The sequence below is a fragment of the Dendrobates tinctorius genome, unplaced genomic scaffold (assembly GCF_039654945.1).
Source record: "Dendrobates tinctorius isolate UK_male_01 unplaced genomic scaffold, ASM3965494v1 ptg000143l, whole genome shotgun sequence".
In the NCBI taxonomy this organism is placed as follows: Eukaryota; Metazoa; Chordata; class Amphibia; order Anura; family Dendrobatidae; genus Dendrobates; species Dendrobates tinctorius.
The window spans coordinates 26540568-26565784 of NW_027361810.1; the positions used below are offsets into that span (position 1 = coordinate 26540568).

At 44.3% G+C, this 25217-nt stretch overlaps 1 protein-coding gene across 3 annotated transcripts in view; it reads left to right on the plus strand.

Annotated features, from left to right (window-relative positions):
• The window catches only part of GALNT13 (polypeptide N-acetylgalactosaminyltransferase 13), a 317796-nt gene that overhangs the window by 233864 nt on the left and 58715 nt on the right, over nucleotides 1–25217 (plus strand). For all 3 annotated transcript variants that reach the window (XM_073545639.1, XM_073545641.1, XM_073545640.1), the window contains exons 8-9: nucleotides 632–771; nucleotides 21627–21725. In XM_073545639.1, the coding sequence (XP_073401740.1) occupies nucleotides 632–771; nucleotides 21627–21725 (239 nt within the window). The remainder of the gene's footprint in view (nucleotides 1–631; nucleotides 772–21626; nucleotides 21726–25217) is intronic.

Sequence of the window (25217 nt, forward strand, 5' to 3'; positions counted from 1 at the left end):
TAGGGGGGCTCCAGACTACACATCCAGACTGCTGTTATAGGGGCTCCCCACTACACATCCAGACTGCTGTTATAGGGGTGCTCCAGACTACACATCCAGACTGCTGTTATAGGGGGCTCCAGACTACACATCCAGGTTGCTGTTATAGGGGCTCCCCACTACACATCCAGACTGCTGTTATAGGGGGCTCCAGACTACACATCCAGACTGCTGTTATAGGGGGCTCCGGGCTACACATTCAGACTGCTTTTATAGGGGGGCTCCAGACTACACATCCAGGCTGCTGTTATAGGGGGGCTCCAGACTACACATCCAGACTGCTGTTATAGGGGCTCCCCACTACACATCCAGACTGCTGTTATAGGGGGGCTCCAGACTACACATCCAGACTGCTGTTATAGGGGTGCTCCAGACTACACATCCAGACTGCTGTTATAGGGGGCTCCAGACTACCAGTTACACCATGAAACCACACCACTAATATACAGATAATTACAATTGCTTACCCTCGTAGTGACGGATTTTGCTCCGATACTCATTGTCCCACAGAGGTCAGGGAAATAATTTTCATACTTTACCATTTGCGATAATAACATTAATGCAAAAAACATATTTTTTTCCAATGTTCCAGGTGTTGTCAAGGTTGATTATGGGGACGTAACGGAGAGGAAATCCCTTCGAAAAAGACTGAAATGTAAGCCATTTTCTTGGTACCTAGAGACGATCTATCCGGACTCCCAGATTCCGCGGCGTTACTTTTCTCTTGGTGAGGTATGTTTTTTTTAATTTGTACTTTTTTTAATCTTATTAACCGGTTGTGCCTTAGTTAATGTGTAGCCTGTTAGTTTACTTGCTCTCTATATAGATTTCTTTTGCACTTCACAGATTGTCAGAAATATGAATAATTCACATTTTGGAAACAAACTTGGAACATAATGTTATTATTCCTTGGACACCTGTGGATATAAATTACCCATTTATGTAGGAGTATAAACCAAAGTTGTAATTTCAATGAAATTTCCAGATTGTGTGTCATTTTTATACAGTCACATATAGTAAGCCCTAAATAGTGTATTCACCTGATTACTTAAAGGAGTTGTCCAATTGGGACATATCCATATACTAAAGTTGGAAATATGCACATGTCATAAAGGAAGGGAGGGGTAAAGCACTTTGGATCCTCTCTACTTGTCAGACTGTAGATCCTTGAAGAAGATCAGCTCTTATTCTGGAGGACTCAGCATTACCATACATTACATAGTCTGCCAAGGTTGCCATGTAATACCATGCTTGTCCAGCAGTGGCCGCTGTAGGAATGTGTTGGTTGCCCTGAGCTTCTTCCATGTAATCAGATGATCGTTAGCGCAAATACATTCTGAAAATGGGTAATCCAGTTGGGACAACACTTTAAATGTGTTTTTCCTCCCTATTTCTTCACTATTCTCTCTAATGTAGTTGTATTACTAAACTTACTAGCACCCCTGTAAATGTAGAAACAGAAAATCAGTAAGCGTGTCCTCACATAACTAGGCCGATTGTACTATGAAGCTGTAGGCAGTCTGTATGTACTGTATTACAAAGGCATTGTTCCATTGATGTCAGTATACAGCATACGATAGTCCCATGGATGTGTCTGTACAACTCTGGGGTCGTACGCACCAATACTATGCACATGTCCATAAGTCTGAACTCTGCACTGATTATCAAGCCACCCCGACATCACTACCCAACGATGTACTTTTACAAAATGGGTTGTAGTAAGGTGGGTGATAACTAGTTAAATATGGTATTTAAAGTATATACTATAGTATATGTATACTGTAGTGTATACTACAGGGTGGGCCATTTATTTGGATACACCTGGGTGGGCGATTTATAAATTTGGATCCAAAAGAGCCGACTTCAAAATGGCCGCCATGGTCACTACCCATCTTGAAAAGTTTCCCCCTCCCATATACTAATGTGCCACAAACAGGAAGTTGATACCAACAACCATTCCCATTTTATTTAGGTGCATCCACATAAATGGCCCACCCTGTTCTACATGTATATTACAGTGTATATAGTATATACTAGAGAAGGAAAAACAGATTTTGAAACAACCTCAAAAAAGAATACAATAGTGAGTTGATAGTGATTGATGGATTCATAAATAGAAACAATACATAAGCGAGAATTTAGATGGATAGACTAAATTGAATTCATGGAGACTGATGATGATTAAATTTAGATAGAAACGTAAATTAATAATTGAGATTGATAATAGATGGATAGGAGAAGGAGATAGAAAAAAAGAGTTTGATAAAAAATATCTAGATAAACATATAGATGAGATAGAATAATATTAGATAGACAGATAAAAAGGTAGATTGATAGATACCGTATATACTCGTGTGTAAGCCGAGATTTTTCAGCCCATTTTTTTGGGCTGAAAGTCCCCCTCTCGGCTTATACGTGAGTCATATACCGGGGGTGGGCAGGGGAGGGGGAGCGGGGGTGTCAGAGACCATACTCACCTCTCCTGGCACTTCTCTGCAGCCCCTGCGTCTCCCTCTGCTGTCTGCTTCCTGCATTCAGTGGTCACGTGGTACCGCTCATTAAACTCATGAATATGTGCATATTTATGAGTTTAATGAGTGGTACCACGTGATCAGCTGAATGCAGGAAGCAGATAGCAGAGAGAGAAGCAGGGGCTGCCGCTGCAGAGAAGACCTTGCGCTAGGAGGGGTGAGTATGACGGGGCAGAGTGATATTCACCTGTCCCCGTTCCAAGCCGTGCACTGCTGTGTCTTCGGGTCCTCCTGCTGTGACGGCAGAGGGCGCGATGACGTAGTCAGTGTGCGCCCTCTGCTGTCAATGCAGAGATCTGGGAGACACAGCGGTGCACGGCTTGGAACGGGGACAGGTGAATATCGCCACTACCAGGGGCTCAGGACACCGGCATCTGGCCCCCCAGCGACGGAGAGGTGAGTATGTCATTTTTTTTATTGCAGCAGCAACAGCATCAAATAAGGGGTATTTATAGAGCATCTTATGGGGCAGCATTAACCCTTGTGGAGCAGCATATAGGGAGTATTTATGGAGCAGCATTAACCCTTGTGCAGCAGCATACTATGGGGGGTATTTATGGAGCATCTTATGGGACAGCATTAACCCTTGTGCAGCAGCATATGGGGGGTATTTATGGAGCATCTTCTTGGGCCAGCATTAACCCTTGTGCAGCAGCGTATGGGGGGGTTTTATCTATGGAGCATCTTCTTGGACCACCATTTAACCCTAGGCTTATATGCGAGTCAATAAGTTTTCCCAGTTTTTTTGTGGCAAAATTAGGGGGGTCGGCTTATACATGGGTCGGCTTATACACGAGTATATACAGTATATATTTTCCCTATCCCCAATATCAAGAGACGTCGATAGATGGAAATTGAGATGTGTTAAACAGATAGATGCTTATGAGATAGTTGGATGGATGAATGGACACGCAGACTGGTAGATAATTAGGTAGAGATTAGAGATGAGCGACTTTGCCTTTTTTCGGGTCGCGTCGTGTTTCATGAAACCCGACTTTCTCAAAAGTCGGGTCGAACGAAATTGGCCGACTATGGGGAAAAGTCGGGGTCCGACTAAAACACGAAACCCAATGCAAGTCAATGGGGAAGCAAAGTCGGCAGGGAGTGGAGGACAGGAAACACACCTACAGTGCCCATTTCAATGCCAACGACATCAATTCTTATTACTGAAGCTTGTCAACCTTAATTTACTTTATAATAATATTTACGCATTGAAAACTGGGGGTTATTTGGCTAAAGTTGTGGGGGGATAGGGCTGGCGCAAGGTTTTCGTGTGCCCTGGGCCAAAGAGTGTCAGTGCGCCCTTTTAACACATACCACAATTCATAATGCTCCGATACAACACAGAAATATAGGTATAGTACAATGAAAAATACTTCACTTCTTACAGCACATGACTGATATTATCTATTTTAAATTCTACAATAGCTCAAAAAATGGACAGTATATTACTCCATACAGTATTACGGCCACCACCTAGTGCGCCATACAGAATAATGAGCCCCATATATTTCTCCATACAGAATAATTGGCGCCATATAATGTTCCATACAGTATATGATGAGCTCCACATAATGCTACAGTATATGTTGGTCCCCATGCATGATGCTCCACTGTGTTATGAGCCCAAATAATGCTCCATATACTGTATAATGGGCCCCATTTCTAATGCTCCAGTGTATAATGGGCCCCGTAAATGCTGCTCCAGTGTCTGATGTCCCCCATTTGGGATGCTCCAGTATATGATGGGCCAAATGGATGATGCTCCAGTGTATGATGGGCCTCGTATCTCATTCTCCAGTGTGTATTTCTCCCCAAAAAATGCTCCCAACATTTAAAAAAATTAAATACCTCTCCTCGCTGGGCACTGCTGTACTCTGGACTCCTCAGCATTGCCATCTTCAAGCTCTCTGCACTTGTACTGTTTCGGTTGAGGGCATACAGACGTGATGTCAATGCGCTCTCTAACATGAATGTCACTGTCAGGAAACGCGGAAGACGTCACGGCGGTGGAGCAGGGAGAGGTAAGTATTGCAAGTGCTGTGGCCCTGAGCAAGCATGGGGGGCCCACTTGTGGGCGACGGCACTAGCACAGGGCCCCATATATTATGATGGTATGTCTGACGACGAGTGGGCCCTCCCACTGGCAGAAACACTATTGCGTGCTATGAGGGGCCCTGTGCCACTGCCGTCGCCCACGAGTAGGACCCCCCCACCTGCTCAGGGAATCGGCACTTTTCGTCTGTGTCACCTTCGTCTGTGTCACCGTGTAAGGTGGTATAGCATGCGGGAAGGGGCACCTGAGTTTCATCAATGTCACATTCTGGCTCTACAGAGTGCGAGAGGAATGTAGTGCTGTGGGTGAATGTATCAGCGGTGTTAGGAATCTGTGTCCTGCCATACTTTTGCAGAGATCCAGATCCTCACATTTGTCTCCAGAGGCTAAGTCCTTTCAGCCAGCTTCTGAGCATGCTCCTGGAATGAGCTCCCATTGGAGTTCAGGAGTCAGGTGCTCAGGTCCTGCTCCTGATTCCATTGGCTTAGCTCAGGGCTCTGGAGATTTCTGGCAGGTCCCGTACGCTATAAAAAGTGCGCATGGCCGCTATGCCATGCGCTAGTATTTTCATACTGCTGCTGTATGTATGGTGATGGATGCTTGGACTGGTGGCTGACTTATTATGAAACCCCTTCCCTCTGATATTATTACTGTGTGTGTGATTGGGCAGCCACCTGTAGCAGTGCTAGCGTCTGCGCGCTCCAGCTATACGTTCTCAGCAGCTAGCGTCCTGCTTCGCGCCAGCGAGATTGCGGTGTCTTCTCTGCGGCTCCGTTCACACCACGCTGCGGTTGCAGTTTTTCTGCGTCTGCAGTTGCGACGCCTCCTGTCTGATTTCACGGTAGGTCTAGAGGGAGTAGTCCTGCTGCTTAAGGCTACTTCTGTGACTATTTATACCGTGACAGTTTCGCTGTTTGTCTGTGTCCCCTAACAGACTTAGCGTATCACTTTATTCTTTTGTCTGCAGCTCTGTGAGCATAACAGAGCTCGCTTCTGTGCACTTAGGTTGCAGTTAACCCCATGCACATTACCGCCATAGTGTTCTGCCTCTCTAGCAGCGGTTATATCACCTGCCGCACGGTGGACCCCGGGCGGCGAACACGTTTATTTATATTTTTTTAAGCGTGTTCCGCCTCCGTAACATAATACTAGCACCAGGGTCTGGCTAGAGATGGCAGATCAGCAGCAGCTGTTACAGCTTGTGCGTCAGCTCGAGGCTCGTCTTGCTACCCTTGAGAGGTCTCTCGCAGCTGCGCAGGCTACAGATGCTGCCGTCCAGGCACTTACGGACGCGGTAGGGCGTATGTCCGTATCCGCCCTTGCGCCAACAGTTACCCGCCTCCCGTTGCCCTATAAATATGCTGGGGATGGCGCCTCCTGTAGGGGTTTTATCAGCCAGTGCTCGATACACCTAGAGCTGCTGGCTGCGCAATTCCCTACGGAGCGGGCTAAGGTGGCTTTTGTTATCTCCCTACTGTCGGGCAAGGCGCTGGAATGGGCTACGCCTCTGTGGGAGCGTGGTGACCCCGAGATTCGGTCCGCGGCCAACTTGCTGACTGCCATCAGGCAAGTTTTTCTCGGTCCTCGGGTCACGCATGATACGTCCCTGCAGCTACTCGCCCTTACTCAGGGGTCACTCTCGGTTAGCCAGTATGCCGTCCGTTTTCGGACACTGGCGTCCGAGTTGGAATGGTCCGATAAGGCCCTAATCCCCGTTTTTTGGCGAGGTCTAGCGGAGCATGTGAAGGATGCTCTCTCTACTAGAGAGATTCCCACTAGCTTGGAAGAGCTAATTCAGTCTCCTCACGCATCGATCTCCGTTTTTCGGAGCGCGGTATGGAGTGAGCTCACTCCAAGCGCAAATCTGTTTCTGCTCCCAAATTTTTTGTACCCCTTGAGCTAGACGAGACGGAGGTTCTACCTCCTGAGCCCATGGAGGTGTCTCGCACTAACTTTAATACAGACTCTGACCAGGAATCCATCTGCGGTTGTCACCATGTCTGTGCGGTTTCTCCGGAAGCCGGCTCCACGCAAAGGTCGGAGTCTGAACCGGCTATTGAGACCTTTGTCCCTCCTCATCTCAGGGCTCAGGTGCTCACCTGGGCACATGCGCCTAACACACACCACCATCGGGGCTATATGCAGGTCTCAAAACTGTTGGCTGATGCGTATTGGTGGCCCCATAGAGCTCGGGACATAAAAAAATTTATTCAGGCTTGCACCTTTTGTGCTCAGCCTAACCGTCCTAACATCTGCCGACACGCGGCGGCGTGCCTTGGTCATTCCCGCTCCTGCCATCTCCCAGGTGTCCCTCTTGAAACCTGGTGACCTCGATTCCACTGATGCCTTCCAGGTGTCGCGGGTTACTGTAACACCTACCTGGACACCAAGCTCACCCTCGGACGAGTTTGAGCCCTGTGCCACCGTAGGGCACGGGTCAGTCGCCCGGAAGGCTCAGGGAGGAGGGGGCCTTAGGAGGGGGGGTAATGTTAGGAATCTGTGTCCTGCCATACTTATGCAGAGATCCAGATCCTCACATTTGTCTCCAGAGGCTAAGTCCTTTCAGCCAGCTTCTGAGCTTGCTCCTGGAATGAGCTCCCATTGGAGTTCAGGAGTCAGGTGCTCAGGTCCTGCTCCTGATTCCATTGGCTTAGCTCAGGGCTCTGGAGATTTCTGGCAGGTCCCGTACGCTATAAAAAGTGTGCATGGCCGCTATGCCATGCGCTAGTATTTTCATACTGCTGCTGTATGTATGGTGATGGATGCTTGGACTGGTGGCTGACTTATTATGAAACCCCTTCCCTCTGATATTACGACTGTGTGAGTGATTGGGCAGCCGCCAGTAGGAGTGCTAGCGTCTGCGCGCTCCAGCTATACGTTCTCAGCAGCTAGCGTCCTGCATCGCGCCAGCGAGATTGCGGCGTCTTCTCTGTGGCTCCGTTTACACCGCGCTGCGGTTGCAGTTTTTCCGCGTTTGCAGTTGCGACGCCTCCTGTCTGATTTCACGGTAGGTCTAGAGGGAGTAGTCCTGCTGCTTGAGGCTACTTCTGTGACTATTTATACCGTGACAGTTTCACTGTTTGTCTGTGTCCCCTAACAGACTTAGCGTATTACTTTATTCTTTTGTCTGCAGCTCTGTGAGCATAACAGAGCTCGCTTCTGTGCACTTAGGGTGCAGTTAACCCCATGCACATTACCGCCATAGTGTTCTGCCTCTCTAGCAGCGGTTATATCACCTGCCGCAAGGTGAACCCCGGGCGGCGAACACGTTTATTTATATTTTTTTAAGCGTGTTCCGCCTCCGTAACAAGCGGAATCATCTAGCAGTGGTTGTGCATCAGTGCACTCCATGTCAGATTCATCTTGGACTGGGGAATTCAGAATTTGACTTGATAACCCAGGCATGGTATGTGAAAAGAGCTCCATGGAGTAATCTGAAGTGTGTGCTGCGGCATCCTTCACTTTTGGTGTGGGTGATGGACACAAGGAAAGGTGTTGTTCCTGACCAGAAGCCTGCACTAACGACTCGTGCTTGCAGTTGTTGTAACTTCAGAAGAGGATGCAATAGAGCTGGAGGCTGTTTCGGCAATGTAAGCCAAAACCTGTTCCTGAAGCTCCGGCTTTAAAAGCAGTTTACCTACTCCCAGAAAAGGGAAACTTAAAGGCCTTCTTGTGCCAGATGATGATGCAGGTTCAACACCTCCTTCCTTAGCTGCTATTATGCTTTTCCCAAAACCAGCCGATGCACCACCACCACCATCAGTACCAGATGCGCCCCCCCGCCCACGTCCGCGGCCTCTTCCACCATACTTCCTCATGTTTGGGAAAATGTACCAAAGAGACCAGCAGAGAAATGGTACTGTATGAGGAGCGTACAGCTGTGTAAGGTGTATGTAAAAAGTGAATTCTCCGTATATATTTTGTGAGTCACAGACGCTCACCCAGTATGTATTTGACCATAATCCAACAAGCAGACATACGGTACTGTATCAGAAGTGTACAGCTGTATACGTTGTTGGTGAAAATGTCAATCTCCGTATAGGTGTTAAAGGAGTGTCACACACACACGCTGACTCTGTGTAGATGTGACCGTAATAAGAACACCAGATATCCGATACTGTTTGATAATCGGACAGCAGTCAATACGGTGTATGGAGAAAATGAAATGTCCGTATATGTATTTACAGAGTGTCACACACACATGCTGACTCTGTGTAGATGTGCACTGACCGTAATAAGAACACCAGATATCTGATACTGTTTGATAATCGGACTGCTCAATACCGTGTATGGAGAAATGGAAATGTCCGTATATGTATTTAAGGAGTGTCACACACACACGCTGACTCTGTGGAGATGTGCACTGACCGTAATAAGAACAGCAGATATCCGATACTGTTTGATAATCGGACTGCTCAATACCGTGTATGGAGAAATGGAAATGTCCGTATATGTATTTAAGGAGTGTCACACACACATGCAGACTCTGTGTAGATGTGCACTGACTGTAATAAGAACACCAGATATCTGATACTGTTAGAGAATCGGACAGTAGTCAATACGGTGTATGGAGAAATGGAAATGTCCGTATTTGTATTTATGGAGTGTCACACACACACGCTGACTCTGTGGAGATGTGCACTGACCGTAATAAGAACACCAGATATCCGATACTGTTTGATAATCGGACAGCAGTCAATACGGTGTATGGAGAAATGGAAATGTCCATATATGTATTTCTGGAGTGTCACACACACGCTGACTCTGTGTAGATGTGACCGTAATAAAAACACCAAATATCAGATACTGGTTGAGAATCGGACACCTCTATACGGTGTATGTATGGAAAAATGTTAATATCCGTGTATTTTTTTACGGAGTCACACACATATAGCATGTATTTGTCTGTGATACCAGCCGGTACACGGTAGTGTGTGAGGAGCGTACACCTCTATATGGTGTGTGAAAAAATTTGCGCTCAGTATCTACTGTGCAGAAAAAAAGGAATAAAAGGATTTTTGGTTTTATCCCCTTCACCCCCAAGGGTGGTTTGCACGTTCATGACCGGGCCAATTTTTACAGTTCTGACCACTGTCCCTTTATGAGGTCATAACTCTGGAACGCTTCCATGGATCCCGGTGATTCTGACATTGTTTTCTCGTGACATATTGTACTTCATGTTAGTGGTAAAATTTCATTCAAATAACTTGCGTTTATTTGTGAGAAAAACGGAAATTTGGCGAAAATTTTGAAAATTTCGCAATTTTCCAACTTTGAATTTTTATGCCCTTAAATCACAGAGATACAGCACACAAAAAACTTGATAACTAACATTTCCCACATGTTTACTTTACATCAGCACAATTTTGGAACCAAAATTTTTTTTTGTTAGGAAGCTATAAGGGTTAAAAGTTGACCAGCGATTTCTCATTTTTACAACACCATTTTATTTTTAGGACCACATCACATTTGAGGTCACTTTGAGGGGTCTATATGATAGAAAATACCCAAAAGTGACACCATTCTAAAAACTGCACCCCTTAAGGTGCTCAAAACCACATTCAAGAAGTTTATTAACCCTTTAGGTGCGTCACAGGAATTTTTTTGAATATTTAAAAAAAAAAATGAACATCTAACTTTTTTTCACAAAAAAAATACTTCAGGTTCAATTTTTTTTATTTTACCAAGGGTAACAGGAGAAATTGGACTGCAAAAGTTATTATGCAATTTGTCCTGAGTACGCTGATACCTGATATGTGGGGGGGGGAACGACTGTTTCGGCGCATGGCAGAGCTCAGAATGGAAGGAGCATCGTTTGACTTTTTCAATGCAAAATTAGCTGGAATTCAGATCGGACGCCATGTCACGTTTGGAGAGTCCCTGATGTACCTAAACAGTGGAAACCCCCTACAAGTGACCCCATTTTGGAAACTAGACCCCCCAAGGAACTTATCTAGATATGTGGTGAGAACTTTGAACCCACAAGTGCTTTACAGAAGTTTATAACGTACAGCGGTACAATTAAAAAATCATATTTTTTCCACAAAAATGATCTTTTCACCCCAATTTTTATTTTCCCAAGGGTAACAGGACCCTAAAAGTTATTGTGCAATTTGTCCTGAGTACGCTGATACCCCACATGTGGGGGTAAACCACTATTTGAGCGCATGGCAGAGCTCGGAAGGGAAGCAGCGCCATTTGACGTTTTTGGCTGGAATTGAGATCGTACATCATGTCGCGATTGGAAAACCCCTGATGTACCAAAACAGTGGAAATCCCCCACAAATGACACCATTTTGGAAACTAGACCCCCTAAGGAACTTATCTAGATGTGTGGTGAGAACTTTGAACCCCCAAGGGCTTCACAGAAGTTTATAACATAAAGCCGTACAATTAAAAAATCATATTTTTTCCACAAAAATGATCTTTTCACCCTCAATTCTTATTTTTCCAAGGGTAACAGGACCCTAAAAATTATTGTGCAATTTGTCCTGAGTACGCTGATACCCCACATGTGGGGGTAAACCACTATTTGGGTGCATGGCAGAGCTCGGAAGGGAAGCAGCGCCATTTGACGTTTTTGGCTGGAATTGAGATCGGACACCATGTCGCGATTGGAAAACCCCTGATGTACCTAAACAGTGGAAACCCCCCACAAATGACACCATTTTGTAAACTAGACCCCCCAAGGAACTTATCTAGATGTGTGGTGAGTACTTTGAACCCCCCAGTGCTTCACAGAAGTTTATAACGCCCGGGCGTGAAAATAAAAAATTCGTATTTTTTCCACAAACGTGATATTTTAGTCACCATTTTTTTATTTTCCCAAGGGTACCAGGAGAAATCGGACCCCAAAAGTTGTTGTCCAATTTGTCCTGAGTATGCTGATACCCCATATGTGGGAGAAAACTACTGTATGGGCACACGTCCGGGCTCGGAAGGGAAGTAGTGACGTTTTGGAATGCAGACTTTGATGGAATGGTCTGCGGGTGTCATGTTGCCTTTGGAGAGCCCCTAATGTACCTAAACAGTGGAAACCCCCCACAAATGACCCCATTTTGAAAACTAGACCCCCTAAAGAACTTATCTAGATGTAAGGTGAGAACTTTGAACCCCCAAAGGCTTCACAGAAGTTTATAATGCCAGGGCATGAAAATAAAAAAATCGTATTTTTTCCACAAACATGATCAATTAGTCCCCAATTTTTTTATTTTCCCAAGGGTAACAGGAGAAATTGAGCCCCAAAAGTTGTTGTTCAATTTGTCCTGAGTACGCTGACACCCCATATGTGGGAGAAAACTACTGTATGGACACACGTCAGGGCTCGGAAGGGAAGTAGTGACGTTTTGGAATGCAGACTTTGATGGAATGGTCTGCGGGTGTCATGTTGCCTTTAGAGAGCCCCTAATGTACCTAAACAGTGGAAACCCCCACAAATGACCCCATTTTGGAAATGAGACCCCCTAAGGAACTTATCTAGATGTGTTGTGAGCACTTTGAACCCCCAAGGGCTTCACAGAAGTTTATAATGCCCGGGCATGAAAATAAAAAAATCGCATTTTTTCCACAAACATGATCAATTAGTCCCCAATTTTTTTATTTTCCCAAGGGTAACAGGAGAAATTGGACCCCAAAAGTTGTTGTCCAATTTGTCATGAGTACGCTGACACTCCATATGTGGGAGAAAACTACTGTATGGACACACGTCGGGGCTCGGAAGGGAAGCAGTGACATTTTGGAATGCAGACTTTGATGGAATGGTCTGCGGGTGTCATGTGCGTTTAGAGAGCCCCTGATGTACCTAAACTATTGAAACTCCCCACAAGTGACCCCATTTTCGACACTAGGCCCCCCACGGAACTTATCTAGATGTGTGGTGAGCACTTTGAACCTCCAAGTGCTTCACAGAAGTTTATAACGCTCGGACGTGAAAATAAAAAAATCATTTTTTCCACAAAAATGATATTTTTGCCCCCAATTTTTTATTTTCCTAAGGGTAACAGGAGAAATTGGACCCCAAAAATTGTTTTGCAATTTGACCTGAGTAGGCTGATACCCTACATGTGGGGGTAAAACACTGTTTGGGCGCATGGCAGAGCTTGGAAGGGAAGGAGCACCATTTGACTTTTTCAACTCAGAATTGGCTGGAATTGAGATCAAACGCCATGTTGCATTTGGAGAGCCCCTGATGTGCCCAAACAGTGGAAACCCCCAATTCTAACTCTAACCCGAACCCCAACACACCCCTAACCATAACCCTAACCCTAGCCCTAACCCTAACCCTAGCCCTAACCCTACCCTAACCCTAACCCTAGCCCTAACCCTAACCCTAGCCCTAACCCTAATGGAAAAATGGAAATAAATACATTTTTTTATTTTATTATTTTTCCCTAACTAAGGGGGTGATAACGGGGGGTTTGATTTACTATTTATGGCGGTTTTTATGTTTGGCGGCTGTCACACGCTAAAAGACGCTTTTTATTGTAAAAATAGTTTTTGCATCACCACATATTGAGAGCTCTAATTTTTCCGTATTTTGACCCACCGAGTCATGTGAGGTCTTATTTTTTGCGGGACGAGTTGATGTTTTTATTGGTACCATATTCGGGCATGTGACATTTTTTGATCGCTTTTTATTCCGATTTTTGGGATGCAGAATGAACAAAAACCAGCGTTTCATGAATTTCTTTTGGGGGGGTGCGTTTACACCATTCCGCGTGCGGTAAAATTGATAAAGCGGTTTTATTCTTCGGGTCAGTACGGTTACAGCGATACCTCATTTAGGTCGTTTTTTTATGTTTTGTCGGTTTTATGCAATGAAAACTATTTTATATAAAAAATAATTATTTTTGCATCGCTTTATTCTGCGAGCTATAACTTTTTTATTTTTTTGCAGATGATGCTGTGTGGCAGCTCGTTTTTTGCGGGACAAGATGACGTTTTCAGCGGTACCATGGACATTTATATGCGTCTTTTTGATCCCGTGTTATTACACTTTTTGTTTGGCGGTATGATAATAAATCATTATTTTTTGCTTCGTTTTTTATTTTTTAAGGGGTTCGCTAAAGGGGTTAACTAATTGGACAGTTTTATAGGGCGGGTCGTTACGGACGCGGCGTTACCTAATATGTATACTTTTATTGTTTTTTTTTTTTTATTTCTAAAAAATGGATTTATTTGGGGGAATATTTTTTTTTTTGTAATTTATTTGGCGATTTTTTTTAATTTATTTTAACACTTTTTTTAATTTTTTTTTTTACTTTATTAATTAGTCCCAGGTGGGACATCCCTGTCCTGTGACAGATCACTGCAATCTGTCACAGGCACTGCAGAAGGCTTCTTGATGCCTGCGCTTTGCAGGCACTGAGGAAGCCAGCTTCCTGCAGGCCCCCGAAGGCCCCCGTCGCCATCTTGGATTCGGGGGCCTGCAGGAAAGGAGCCCCCGGCAGCAGCGCTGCACATTGCGCTGCCGTGGGGGGCTCAGGGAAGCGCCGATGCTTCCCTTTAACCCCCGGTACACCGCGATCATGTTTGATCGCGGAGTGCAAGGGGTTAACGTGTCGGGGGCGGTCCGTGACCGCCCCTGACACATTGTGCCGGGTGTCAGCTGTGATAATCAGCTGACACCCGGCCGCAATCAGCGGCGCTCACCACGTGGGCGCCGCTGATCGCGGTAGACGTACTATCCCGTCCATGGGCATAGGGGCCCGGGTCCCATGGATGGGATAGTACGTCTCATTTCAGGAAGGGGTTAAAAAAGCACTCTGCACAGCAGTGTGCAAACAGCAATGCAGCTATCAGGTACCCTTATAAGGCAGCCTAATCACCAACAGAGCTGCGGCACACACATATCTTCCCCTGTCACTGCACACTATACTGTTGTGTTTTACAGTGACAATTGCTATGAGCAGAAGGATTGAAGGAATTTTTTTTACTTTTTCCTGCCTAAACACTCTCCCTATTGAGAATGATCAGCAGCAACCTTTCCCTATGCTAAGATCGGCAGAAGTAAGATGGCGGTCGGCGGTCACGGCTTTTTATAGGCACTGTGACGCCACACAAAGCCACCCAATCACTTGAATGCCCTTCTCTAACATGATGGGGGCCGCTGCCAACGTCATCATGTTGCCCACAGTGTGCGTCCTTGATGATTGGCTGAGAAAAGGCACTGGAAGGATTGTGGGAACCGCGACTTTGGCACTCAAGTCGGCGACCTCATAGCCGACCTTACACTATGGTCGGGTTTCGATCGGCGAAACCCAACTTTAGCAAAAGTCGGCGGATTCTGGATTTGGCCGACCCATTTCGCTCAACTCTAGTAGAGATAGATAATACATAGATAGACAGAAAGACAGATAGATAGGAGAGTAGGTAAGAGATGGCGGGATGCCTACTCACCATATCTCCACCTCAAGGGTGTGGCTGGGATGTTAAAAGTGCAGCCACTGATTTTTTTTCTCTGTGCTGTGGATTGTAGAGGAGAGACTCCGGCTGTGGCTCCAGGAGGAGATGAAGACACATAGTGATCTGAGCAGGTGAATCTCTCAGACACACAGACTTTGCTATACGTTATGTTTTTCTGTTTTGCCGTTATGCCAGAAAGGCCATGTTTACTTTGCTGAACCCTGCCATGGTTTATGCTGTGCCATAATAAACCAACAGGTGATTTACCACAAGAAGCGTTCCTGTGTCTATCATTGGAATCAGCTGAGTCAGCCGCTCACAGCGCTGTGATCGAGCCACCCAACTTCCTCTGCACGGTGGCAGCCTCTACCGGGCCACAGACCAGCATTAGCCTGCATTCTGCTGGAGTAATGGGGGAAGGAGGCAGCTGATTAGCGCTCCTCTGCTCCTGTCGTAGGTGGCTCGCACATGCTTAATTTTATTCACATCTTAAAGACATGAATACAAGTGAGGGAGGAATGATGGGTGGTGCACAGTGCAGTGTAATACGGTCGAGGGTGGACACGCCAGCACATTCTGTACACACTGTGCTGGCAGGTGCTTCATCCCTGGTGCGTCCCGTATTCTTCATGGAGTTCAAAGGACTGGAGGCAAAGCCCAGGATAACTTCAAACAAGAAAGATTTATTTTCTTCAGGACACAGCACATCCAATACACCTTTAGCACACTTGACACAATACCAGCATTACATCTTCTTCAGATTTCTCTAGCTTCTTCAGCTACACCAGAATCATAGAATCGTAGAGTTGGAAGGGACCTCCTGGGCCATCTGGTCCAACCCCCTGCTCAAAGCAGGATTCGCTAAATCATCCCAGTCAGATGTCTGTCCAGCCTCTGTTTGAAGACTTCCATTGAAGGAGAACTCACCACTTCTCGTGGCAGCCTGTTCCACTCATTGATCACTCTAACTGTCAAAAAGTTTTTTCTAATATCTAATCTGTGTCTCCTCCCATTCAGTTTCATCCCATTGCTTCTAGTCTTTCCTTGTGCAAATGAGAATAAAGTTGATCCTTCTACAATGTGACAGCCCTTTAGATATTTGTAGACAGCTATTAAGTCTCCTCTCAGTCTTCTCTTTTGCAAACTAAACATTCCCAAATCCTGCAACCTTTCCTCATAAGACAGGGTTTGCAGTCCGGTCACCATTCTGGTAGCTCTTTTCTGAACTTGCTCCAGTTTGTTGATGTCTTTTTTAAAATGTGGTGCCCAAAACTGGGCACAATATTCCAGATGAGGTCTGACCAAAGAGGAGTAGAGGGAAATAATGACTTCACGTGATCTAGACTGTATGCTTCTGTTAATACATCCTAGAATTGCATTTGCCTTTTTTGCTGCTGCATCACACTGTTGACTCATATTCAGTCTGTGATCTATTAGTATACCCAAGTCTTTTTCACATGTGCTGTCACTTAGCCCTATTCCTCCCATTCTATATATGCTTTTTTCATTTTTATTGCCCAGATGTAGTACTTTGCATTTCTCCCTGTTAAAAACCATTCTGTTAGTTGCTGCCCACTTCTCCAGTTTATTTAAATCTTTTTGAATCCTCTCTCTCTCTTCTTTAGTATTAGCTATCCCTCCTAGAGTGGACCACAAAGTAACAGCGGGACGAGGAGCCGGTGAAAATGGCACTTTGATCTATCTTTCTGGAACCAACTTCAGTCCAGACACAGAATTATCTACTAGGTTGTCCACCCCCTTCTGGTTATCTTGCCCGAGGACTTGCTGGTGGCCCAATTGACTGCTTCGTCATCACCCAGACTTAGGCTGATCTTCCCTCAGTGACTTCTTCACTGGCTTCTTCACTGTTGCAGACACCATACACTTCACTTCTTCTCTGCTCTGCATAATTCTCCCACATCTACTCTGGATGTCCTGGGATTCACTTCACGCTTTGTGTGGCAGCTACACAGCTCTGGAACAGGGAACTCTGACAGCACCCGGGGTCCACCCTCAACTGACTATGTACCAGGAAATCTCCCCCACTAGTTGCCAGCTACCACTCCTCTAATTAACTCTGAAATGACCTACAACTGTTCTTTATTATTAGATGTTCTCAGTGCCCCATCTTGTGTCCTTTTTACTAACTGTACTGTCCCTATCTTGTAAATCACAATATGGCAATCATGAATAAGCAAACATTAGTATTAACATTTACAGGGCTAGGCCCTGACCCTCTTACATACCCCCTTCCTTAAACCATTGCCGTCCCCGGCAATGTAAAAGCAATATTAACATTTTATTATCAAACATCAATATACTGTACATTTTTTTCACATATCAAACTCTCTTTTACTCTACAAAGATAATTCACACACGGAAAACAATAAAGTGCAAAAATCTTTTTTTTTTTAATAATAATAATAAGAGGTAGCAAACTTGTAGAAACAACGTCCACATATGTCAAAAATCTTCTTTTTAAAAAAAAAAAACAAAAGGTACCCTTCCCCTTTCCTTTGAGGGCAGCAAGAGTATGTCCATGCTTCATTACGAAAAACGACAGAGTCCACTTTTGCTACAGAGGCGCATCAGGCGCCACAAAAAAACTATTTGCAACAGGTCCCGTGGACCGGCTTCAGCTCTCAGTGGGAGCGTTGCAGGGTTCCATAGGAGGGAATGTGGAACAGTCCTTGAAATGTGCAACTGGCAACTTGAAGGGAAAGGGCTAAGGAGAGTTCAGCAGCATGCATTCTGCGCCGTATCTTCGCTTGAAGCCCTGGCCCTAGCATGGGCCGAAGAAGACTGCAGCAGCAGAGTCTTCAAATTGTGTAGGAGGATCAGGGGCAGAGGCATCCTCAGTTGCCTCTGCACGTGGGTCTGCATCTTCTCCGGAGGGTTCACTTTCCTCCGGGCACAGAATGACCGCAACAGCATAGTAGCCTCGGAGGCAGTACTCTTTAAAGAAGGAGACCCAATCTCCCACTTGCAGGGCTCTTCCATGTTTGATGGAAGCGGCATTCACATAGACCTTATTGCAGGTGTCAGCCTCCTCAATAAAGCTATAGACACACTCAACATTGGTATACACGAGCTGGCCATAGGTGTGACGGGCAGGCATTGCGGCTTCCCCCTTCTGATGGAGGAGCGTCCATATTTCCCGCTCCTTGGCCTTTTTCTGTGCAATGATGTCTGAGGTCCAGACAGACAGGCAAATGGATGACAGGGGTCCATTTTTTTCTGGGGACACCAGACGGGAGTGCAGGGGCTCGGTGACGTGGACCTTGGGCCTGGTATCGGTGCAGGGGTTAAATGGTCTGCCGCCGGCTGGGGTTGAGGTACACTCACCTCCACAGGTTTGGCTGCTCCGCTCAGGCTGGCTCTCAGCTCCCTCAGATACTGGTGCATGCCGGAGGCCGGGGTCTCCACTGGCTTGATTGCCTCCTTCTGTCGGGCAGGCTCCATTGTCTCGCCGTCACTACCGGAACTGTCATCTGGGGTGCGCTGGGGTTCTTCTTCCTGCCGTCTAGCAGGAACGACTTCCAGGCTCACTGGTTTCTCAGGGGAAGTAAGCCGTGCTTCATCCTTCCGTGGCTCTGGCATGGCCTGTGCTGCGGGTGGACGCATCTCCGGTCTGTCGTCTGGCTCCGGTTCAGCAGGCCTAGCTGTCATGGGCTCCATCTCCTGCAGCAGGTCTTCGCTTTGGGTGAGTGCCTGGTTTTCTTTTATCTGCTCCCAACTGCGGTTAAGACGTCTGGCCTCCTCTTCACGTCACCACCGCTACTCCGTTCACCCGATGCCTCTGCAGCCGCACCGATACATCGCGTCTGACGTCCCATGTCTTACTGATGCCAGACAGCTGCACTCTGCACTTTCTGCAGGGCCACGCTCGTTCCAGGGCGAGGCTCTCGCCGGCCTCTACGCTCATTTTCGGGCATTAGGTGGGAAAAGGTGAATGTCCGTCTGCACATACCACTCCTTCCAGGGGCAGACCTGATATTGTTGATAGCTCACGTTTATGCTCAGTGAATATGTGATTTGCGGCCGAGCGTTGCGTGCGGGGAGACTTGAAGCTTTCAGAATGGCAGGTAATGAATAGAGAATAGAGATCGCAAACTCATTTGTGCGAACTCAAACATGGTGGTGTCTCTGCAAACGAGCAAACGAGGAAACGAGGCCCCTGGGGTTTAATTACGTGCTATTATATTTGGTTCCTAATTTTAATTTGGTATAGTGACCGTGTGTTTCAGGATGTGATTTAGCATTTCCTCAGAAAACGGTGTGTGTACTTTATACATGGTATTGATAGTATTCTGCCTGGAATATCACTAGGAAATATTCACAGAAGAAAACAAGTCTCAAGGGCATCAAAAGAGCTTCACAGGGTGAAAAATGCCTCAAAGGCACAGTAACGTCAAAAATGTGTCTGCTGGAGAATAACGAGCATTGTATGAAGAATGCGCACAGAGCGTCCATCTATGTATTATCTATCCATCCTTCCATTATCTATTATCTAATCTATCGATCCCTCTATTATCTATCTGTTATTTAATCTATCCATCCTTCTATTATCTATCCAGCTATCTATCATCTTTCTATCTAGTATCTAATCTAGCTATTTATTAGCTATCTATTACACAGGTCAACGAAAAAAATTTTTTTTTCTGGTGTCCAAAATATTTTAATGAATTTGGGGTATTTTTGGGGTGCTGATTCTGAATATGTCATCAGTTTTGCCAGATTGGCTCAAGTTTTTGAGATTTTTGGTATCTTATTTATAGCACTTGTTGGTAAATGCGACGCATCATCTCATTAATTTCTTTGGATTAGTACTTGAACTGAGCAGTTCTCAATATAGTTTTGTGTTAATTAGTGTTCTAAAAGTTTGTTCATAGCTTGATTTTTGCACTAACTTTATGTTGTTGTCTGTTTTCCAGTGAAAAGCATGAACTCATCATGAAGAAGTTGTCTTAACGATCCAGACTCATTCTGTTACATTTGTGGTGAATATACACTGCCAAAACATAGAAGAAACATAACACACTTCGTAAAAAAAGTGTATTTTGCCTATTTTGGGGTTATGCTTGGGGACCAAGACAAGTTTTGGGCACCACACATAGTGTGCAAAGCATGTATCGAATTATTACGAAAATGGAGCAAAGGACAAAGAAAAAGCTTCAAATTTGGTGTTCCAATGGTGTGGAGAGAGCCAAAAAATCATCATGATGACTGTTATTTCTGTGCAGTGCAAGTGCAAGGATTCAATAAGCATAAGAAACGAAAATGGGAGTAACATGGAATCTGCAAGAAGGCCTGTCCCTCATTGTGAAGATGTGCCTGTACCTGTGTTTACCATAAATAACAGTCATCATGATGATTTTTTGGCTCTCTCCACACCATTGGAACACCAAATTTGAAGCTTTTTCTTTGTCCTTTGCTCCATTTTCGTAATAATTCGATACATGCTTTGCACACTATGTGTGGTGCCCAAAACTTGTCTTGGTCCCCAAGCATAACCCCAAAATAGGCAAAATACACTTTTTTGACGAAGTCTGTTATGTTTCTTCTATGTTTTGGCAGTGTGTATTCACCACAAATGTAACAGAATGAGTCTGGATCGTTAAGACAACTTCTTCATGATGAGTTCATGCTTTTCACTGGAAAACAGACAACAACATAAAGTTAGTGCAAAAATCAAGCTATGAACAAACTTTTAGAACACTAATTAACACAAAACTATATTGAGAACTGCTCAGTTCAAGTACTAATCCAAAGAAATTAATGAGATGATGCGTCGCATTTACCAACAAGTGCTATAAATAAGATACCAAAAATCTCAAAAACTTGAGCCAATCTGGCAAAACTGATGACATATTCAGAATCAGCACCCCAAAAATACCCTAAATTCGATGAAATATCTTTGGCACCAAAAATGCTGTTGACCAGTGTTATCTATCTATCTACTATCTATCTATCTATCTATCTATCTATCAATCATCTAATCTATACCTTCTATTATCTATCTATCCATTATCTATCTATCTATCTATCTATCTAACTATCTAGCTATCATCTAATCTATAGATCCTTCTATTATCTATCTATCTATTTATCTATCTCTCTATCCTTCTACTATCCTTCTTTCTATCTACATTTGTGCTCAAAAGTGTACATACCCAGGCAGAATTTTTGCTTTCTTTGCCTTCTTTTCAGAGAATATGAATGATAACACCAAAACTTTTTCTCCACTTTTTCACAGAGAGAGTGATATCAGTGACATAGATGACAGATAAATGGTAGTTACCTAGATGAATTTTCTAGCGTAGACATAACCATACAAGTTTTCTGCATTCATATTTTTCTCCTTCCTCTTCGCTCTGAAATTCATTCTGATTGACATATTTGAACGTTTCCTGCTTCCCTGAGATCGATTGTCTTCTCCCTCCTGGTGGTTGCTTTCCGTTCCTCTGGATCAGCTCCACAGGATGACAGGATGAGCTAGAAGAACTTGTGTCCTCTTTTTTTTTACTTATGAAACTTTTGTACATGATGAACTTGTACTTTGAAACTATGAAACTTTCTTCTCCTTTACTTCATAGATCAGAAATGTGGAAACCAACCAATGTCTGGATAACATGGGCCGTAAAGAGAATGAAAAAGTTGGCATCTTCAACTGTCACGGCATGGGAGGGAATCAGGTCAGTAACACTACAACTAAAACAAGAGGGACCTTGAAAATAATCAGGTACAATGCAAAATTAAAGTGGGAGTCCATCTAGATGCTGGTTTAAAGTATATACCGTACAGTGTCCACCCTTAAAGGGAAAGAGAATATGCTGTTAAAAAACATTTTGGTTAAAATCATGTTCCGTGTTACATGTATTTTTTTAATAGAATTTATACTTCCAGTTCTTTTAGAAAGAGTTTTCAGCAGTCTCCTTATCAGCAGAGGCACAATTCCAATGTCAGGTAACATCTCTATACACAGCTGATTAACACGGGATCCACCAATCACAATAAGCAATGTCACATCTGCGCTTTCCCTTCACAATAATCTAATGATTTTTTCACATGCTTATTAGATGCTTCAATACAAAAGGGTTTGTCTGTTCATTGCTGCTAATGTACATGTGCATTTCCTGTATCAACAGGGAGCTTAAAAATGACCCAGTGGCCAATATGAAAATTGCAAGTTGTTTTTTTCTAGTAAAGATTAAAACAATTACTCATTTTCTGATGATACATTCACTTTAAGGGCATTGTTCCATGATGTCCACTCCTGTCTCTTTACCCTTTTGAGTATGTTACCCTTTGATGAAAATCGGCTATTATCAGGGGGGATGAGGCAAGGGCTGTATTCTGAAATCTGATAGCTTTATAACCATTTTTTTAATCATTTTGTTAACTTAGTGCTTCTTGATTTCTTAATATGTCTGTATGGCCGTCGAAGCTTTTTTGATACAAGACTGATAATTCCCGTGCATAGACAAAAAGTTAAATTATGACCTTTTTGCCTCCTGCAGATTCCACTAGATGGAGCTAAAGAGCAGTCAGTATGCAGTAAGCTCTTAATCTCCCTCTAGTGGTGACTGGAATCATCTAAAATATTATTCTTTAAATCTATAGGGTAAAGATCAGAATGTCAGAAAAAAAGACAAAAATATATTATAAAAATATTAGCAAAAATATTTGAATCAGGAAAAAGTAGTATATTTAGTTGCTTAAATAATAACCGGCCAATATAATGTTATTATTTGAATATTATTTTTTGTGGATTTATTAGCATAATACTTTATGGCATGTTAAGAAGGTTGCAGGTTCTCTTTAAATAAAGTTAAAAAAATGAATAAATAAAACGAAGCAATTTATATGCCATTTCAGGTATTTAGAAAGTTTTTGGTGACACCTCAGTGACTGCTGTAATGGCCATCATTAATCGTTGTCATCCAGTTTCCATCCAACATCAGTTGTGAACTGTAAGAGATGAAGAATTGGATAAAAGAGTAAAACCATACTTCAAACAAGAGCAGAAACTACAGGATTATATCTGTACATTTTGTATACAATGTTATGTATTTTTTGTTATTTACTTTTAACAATTGATTTTATTATTACACTAGCTGAAGAGCCCGGCGCTGCCCGGGCATAGTAACTAACTGTGGTTAGTTATAGCAAATTATAATTATCCTCCATCCCATAGTCCCGTGCCCATATACCCATCATACATATCCACGATCCCATAGTCCCGTGCCCATATACCCATCAGACATCCTCCATCCCATAGTCCCATGCCCATATACCCATCATACATATCCGCCATCCCATAGTCCCGTGCCCATATACCCATCATATATATCCACCATCCCATAGTCCCATGCCCATATACCCATCATACATATTCTCCATCCCATAGTCCCATGCCCATATACCCATCATACATATTCGCCATCCCATAGTCCCGTGCCCATATACCCATCACACATCCTTCATCTCATAGTCCAATGCCCATATACCCATCATACATATCCTCCATCCCATAGTCCCGTGCCCATATACCCATCATACATATCCACCATCCCATAGTCCCGTGCCCATATACCCATCATACATATCCGCCATCCCATAGTCCCGTGCCCGTATACCCGTCATACATATCCTCCATCCCATAGTCCAGTGCCGATATACCCGTCACATATCCTCCATCCCATAGTCCAGTGCCCATATACCCATCATACATATTCTCCATCCTATAGTCCCATGCCCATATACCCATCATACATATTCGCCATCCCATAGTCCAGTGCCCATATACCCATCACACATCCTTCATCTCATAGTCCCATGCCCATATACCCATCATACATATCCTCCATCCCATAGTCCAGTGCCCATATACCCATCACATATACTCCATCACATAGTCCCATGCCCATATACCCATCACACATATCCTCCATCCCATAGTCCAGTGCCTATATACCCATCACATATCCTCCATCCCATAGTCCAGTGCCGATATACCCGTCACATATCCTCCATCCCATAGTCCAGTGCCCATATACCCATCACACATATTCTCCATCCTATAGTCCCATGCCCATATACCCATCATACATATTCGCCATCCCATAGTCCAGTGCCCATATACCCATCACACATCCTTCATCCCATAGTCCCATGCCCATATACCCATCATACATATCCTCCATCCCATAGTCCAGTGCCCATATACCCATCACATATACTCCATCACATAGTCCCATGCCCATATACCCATCACACATATCCTCCATCCCATAGTCCAGTGCCTATATACCCATCACATATACTCCATCACATAGTCCCATGCCCATATACCCATCACACATATCCGCCATCCCATAGTCCCGTGCCCATATACCCATCATACATATCCGCCATCCCATATTCCCGTGCCCATATACCCATAATGCATATCCTCCATCCCATAGTCCAGTGCCCATATACCCATCACACATCCTCCATCCCAGAGTCAACCATTGTGACATCATAATGAGGGGCGGGGCTTGATACGCACACACTTTTTCTCCAGTATGCAAATAGGGGCATTATGACATCATAATGAGGGGCGGGGCTTGACACGCACACACTTTTTCCCCAGTATGTAGATAGGGGCAAAATTTTTGGTGAATTGGAACGTGCTGGGTTAAAATTTCGCCTCACAACATAGCTTAGGACGCTCTCGGGGTCCAGATGTGTGACTGTGCCAAATTTTGTGGCTGTAGCTGCGACGGTGCGGATGCCTATCCCGGATATACACACACACATACACACATACATACATACACACATACATACACACACACATACATACACACATACATACATACACACATACATACATACATACACACATACATACACACATACATACATACACACATACATACACACATACATACACACATACATACATACACACATACATACATACACACATACATACACACACACACACATACATACACACATACATACATACATACACACTTGCGCTTTATATAATAGATTTTGTTTGTAAAAGGTAAACACTTTTGAACAATCAGAAAAAAAATCAATCTGGAGCCGTAAGGTCGGGGAATCCTTCCTATTTGGCATGCTGGATTAGCAGGAAATTATTATTATATTTTTTTTATAGGGTCCAAGTCTGC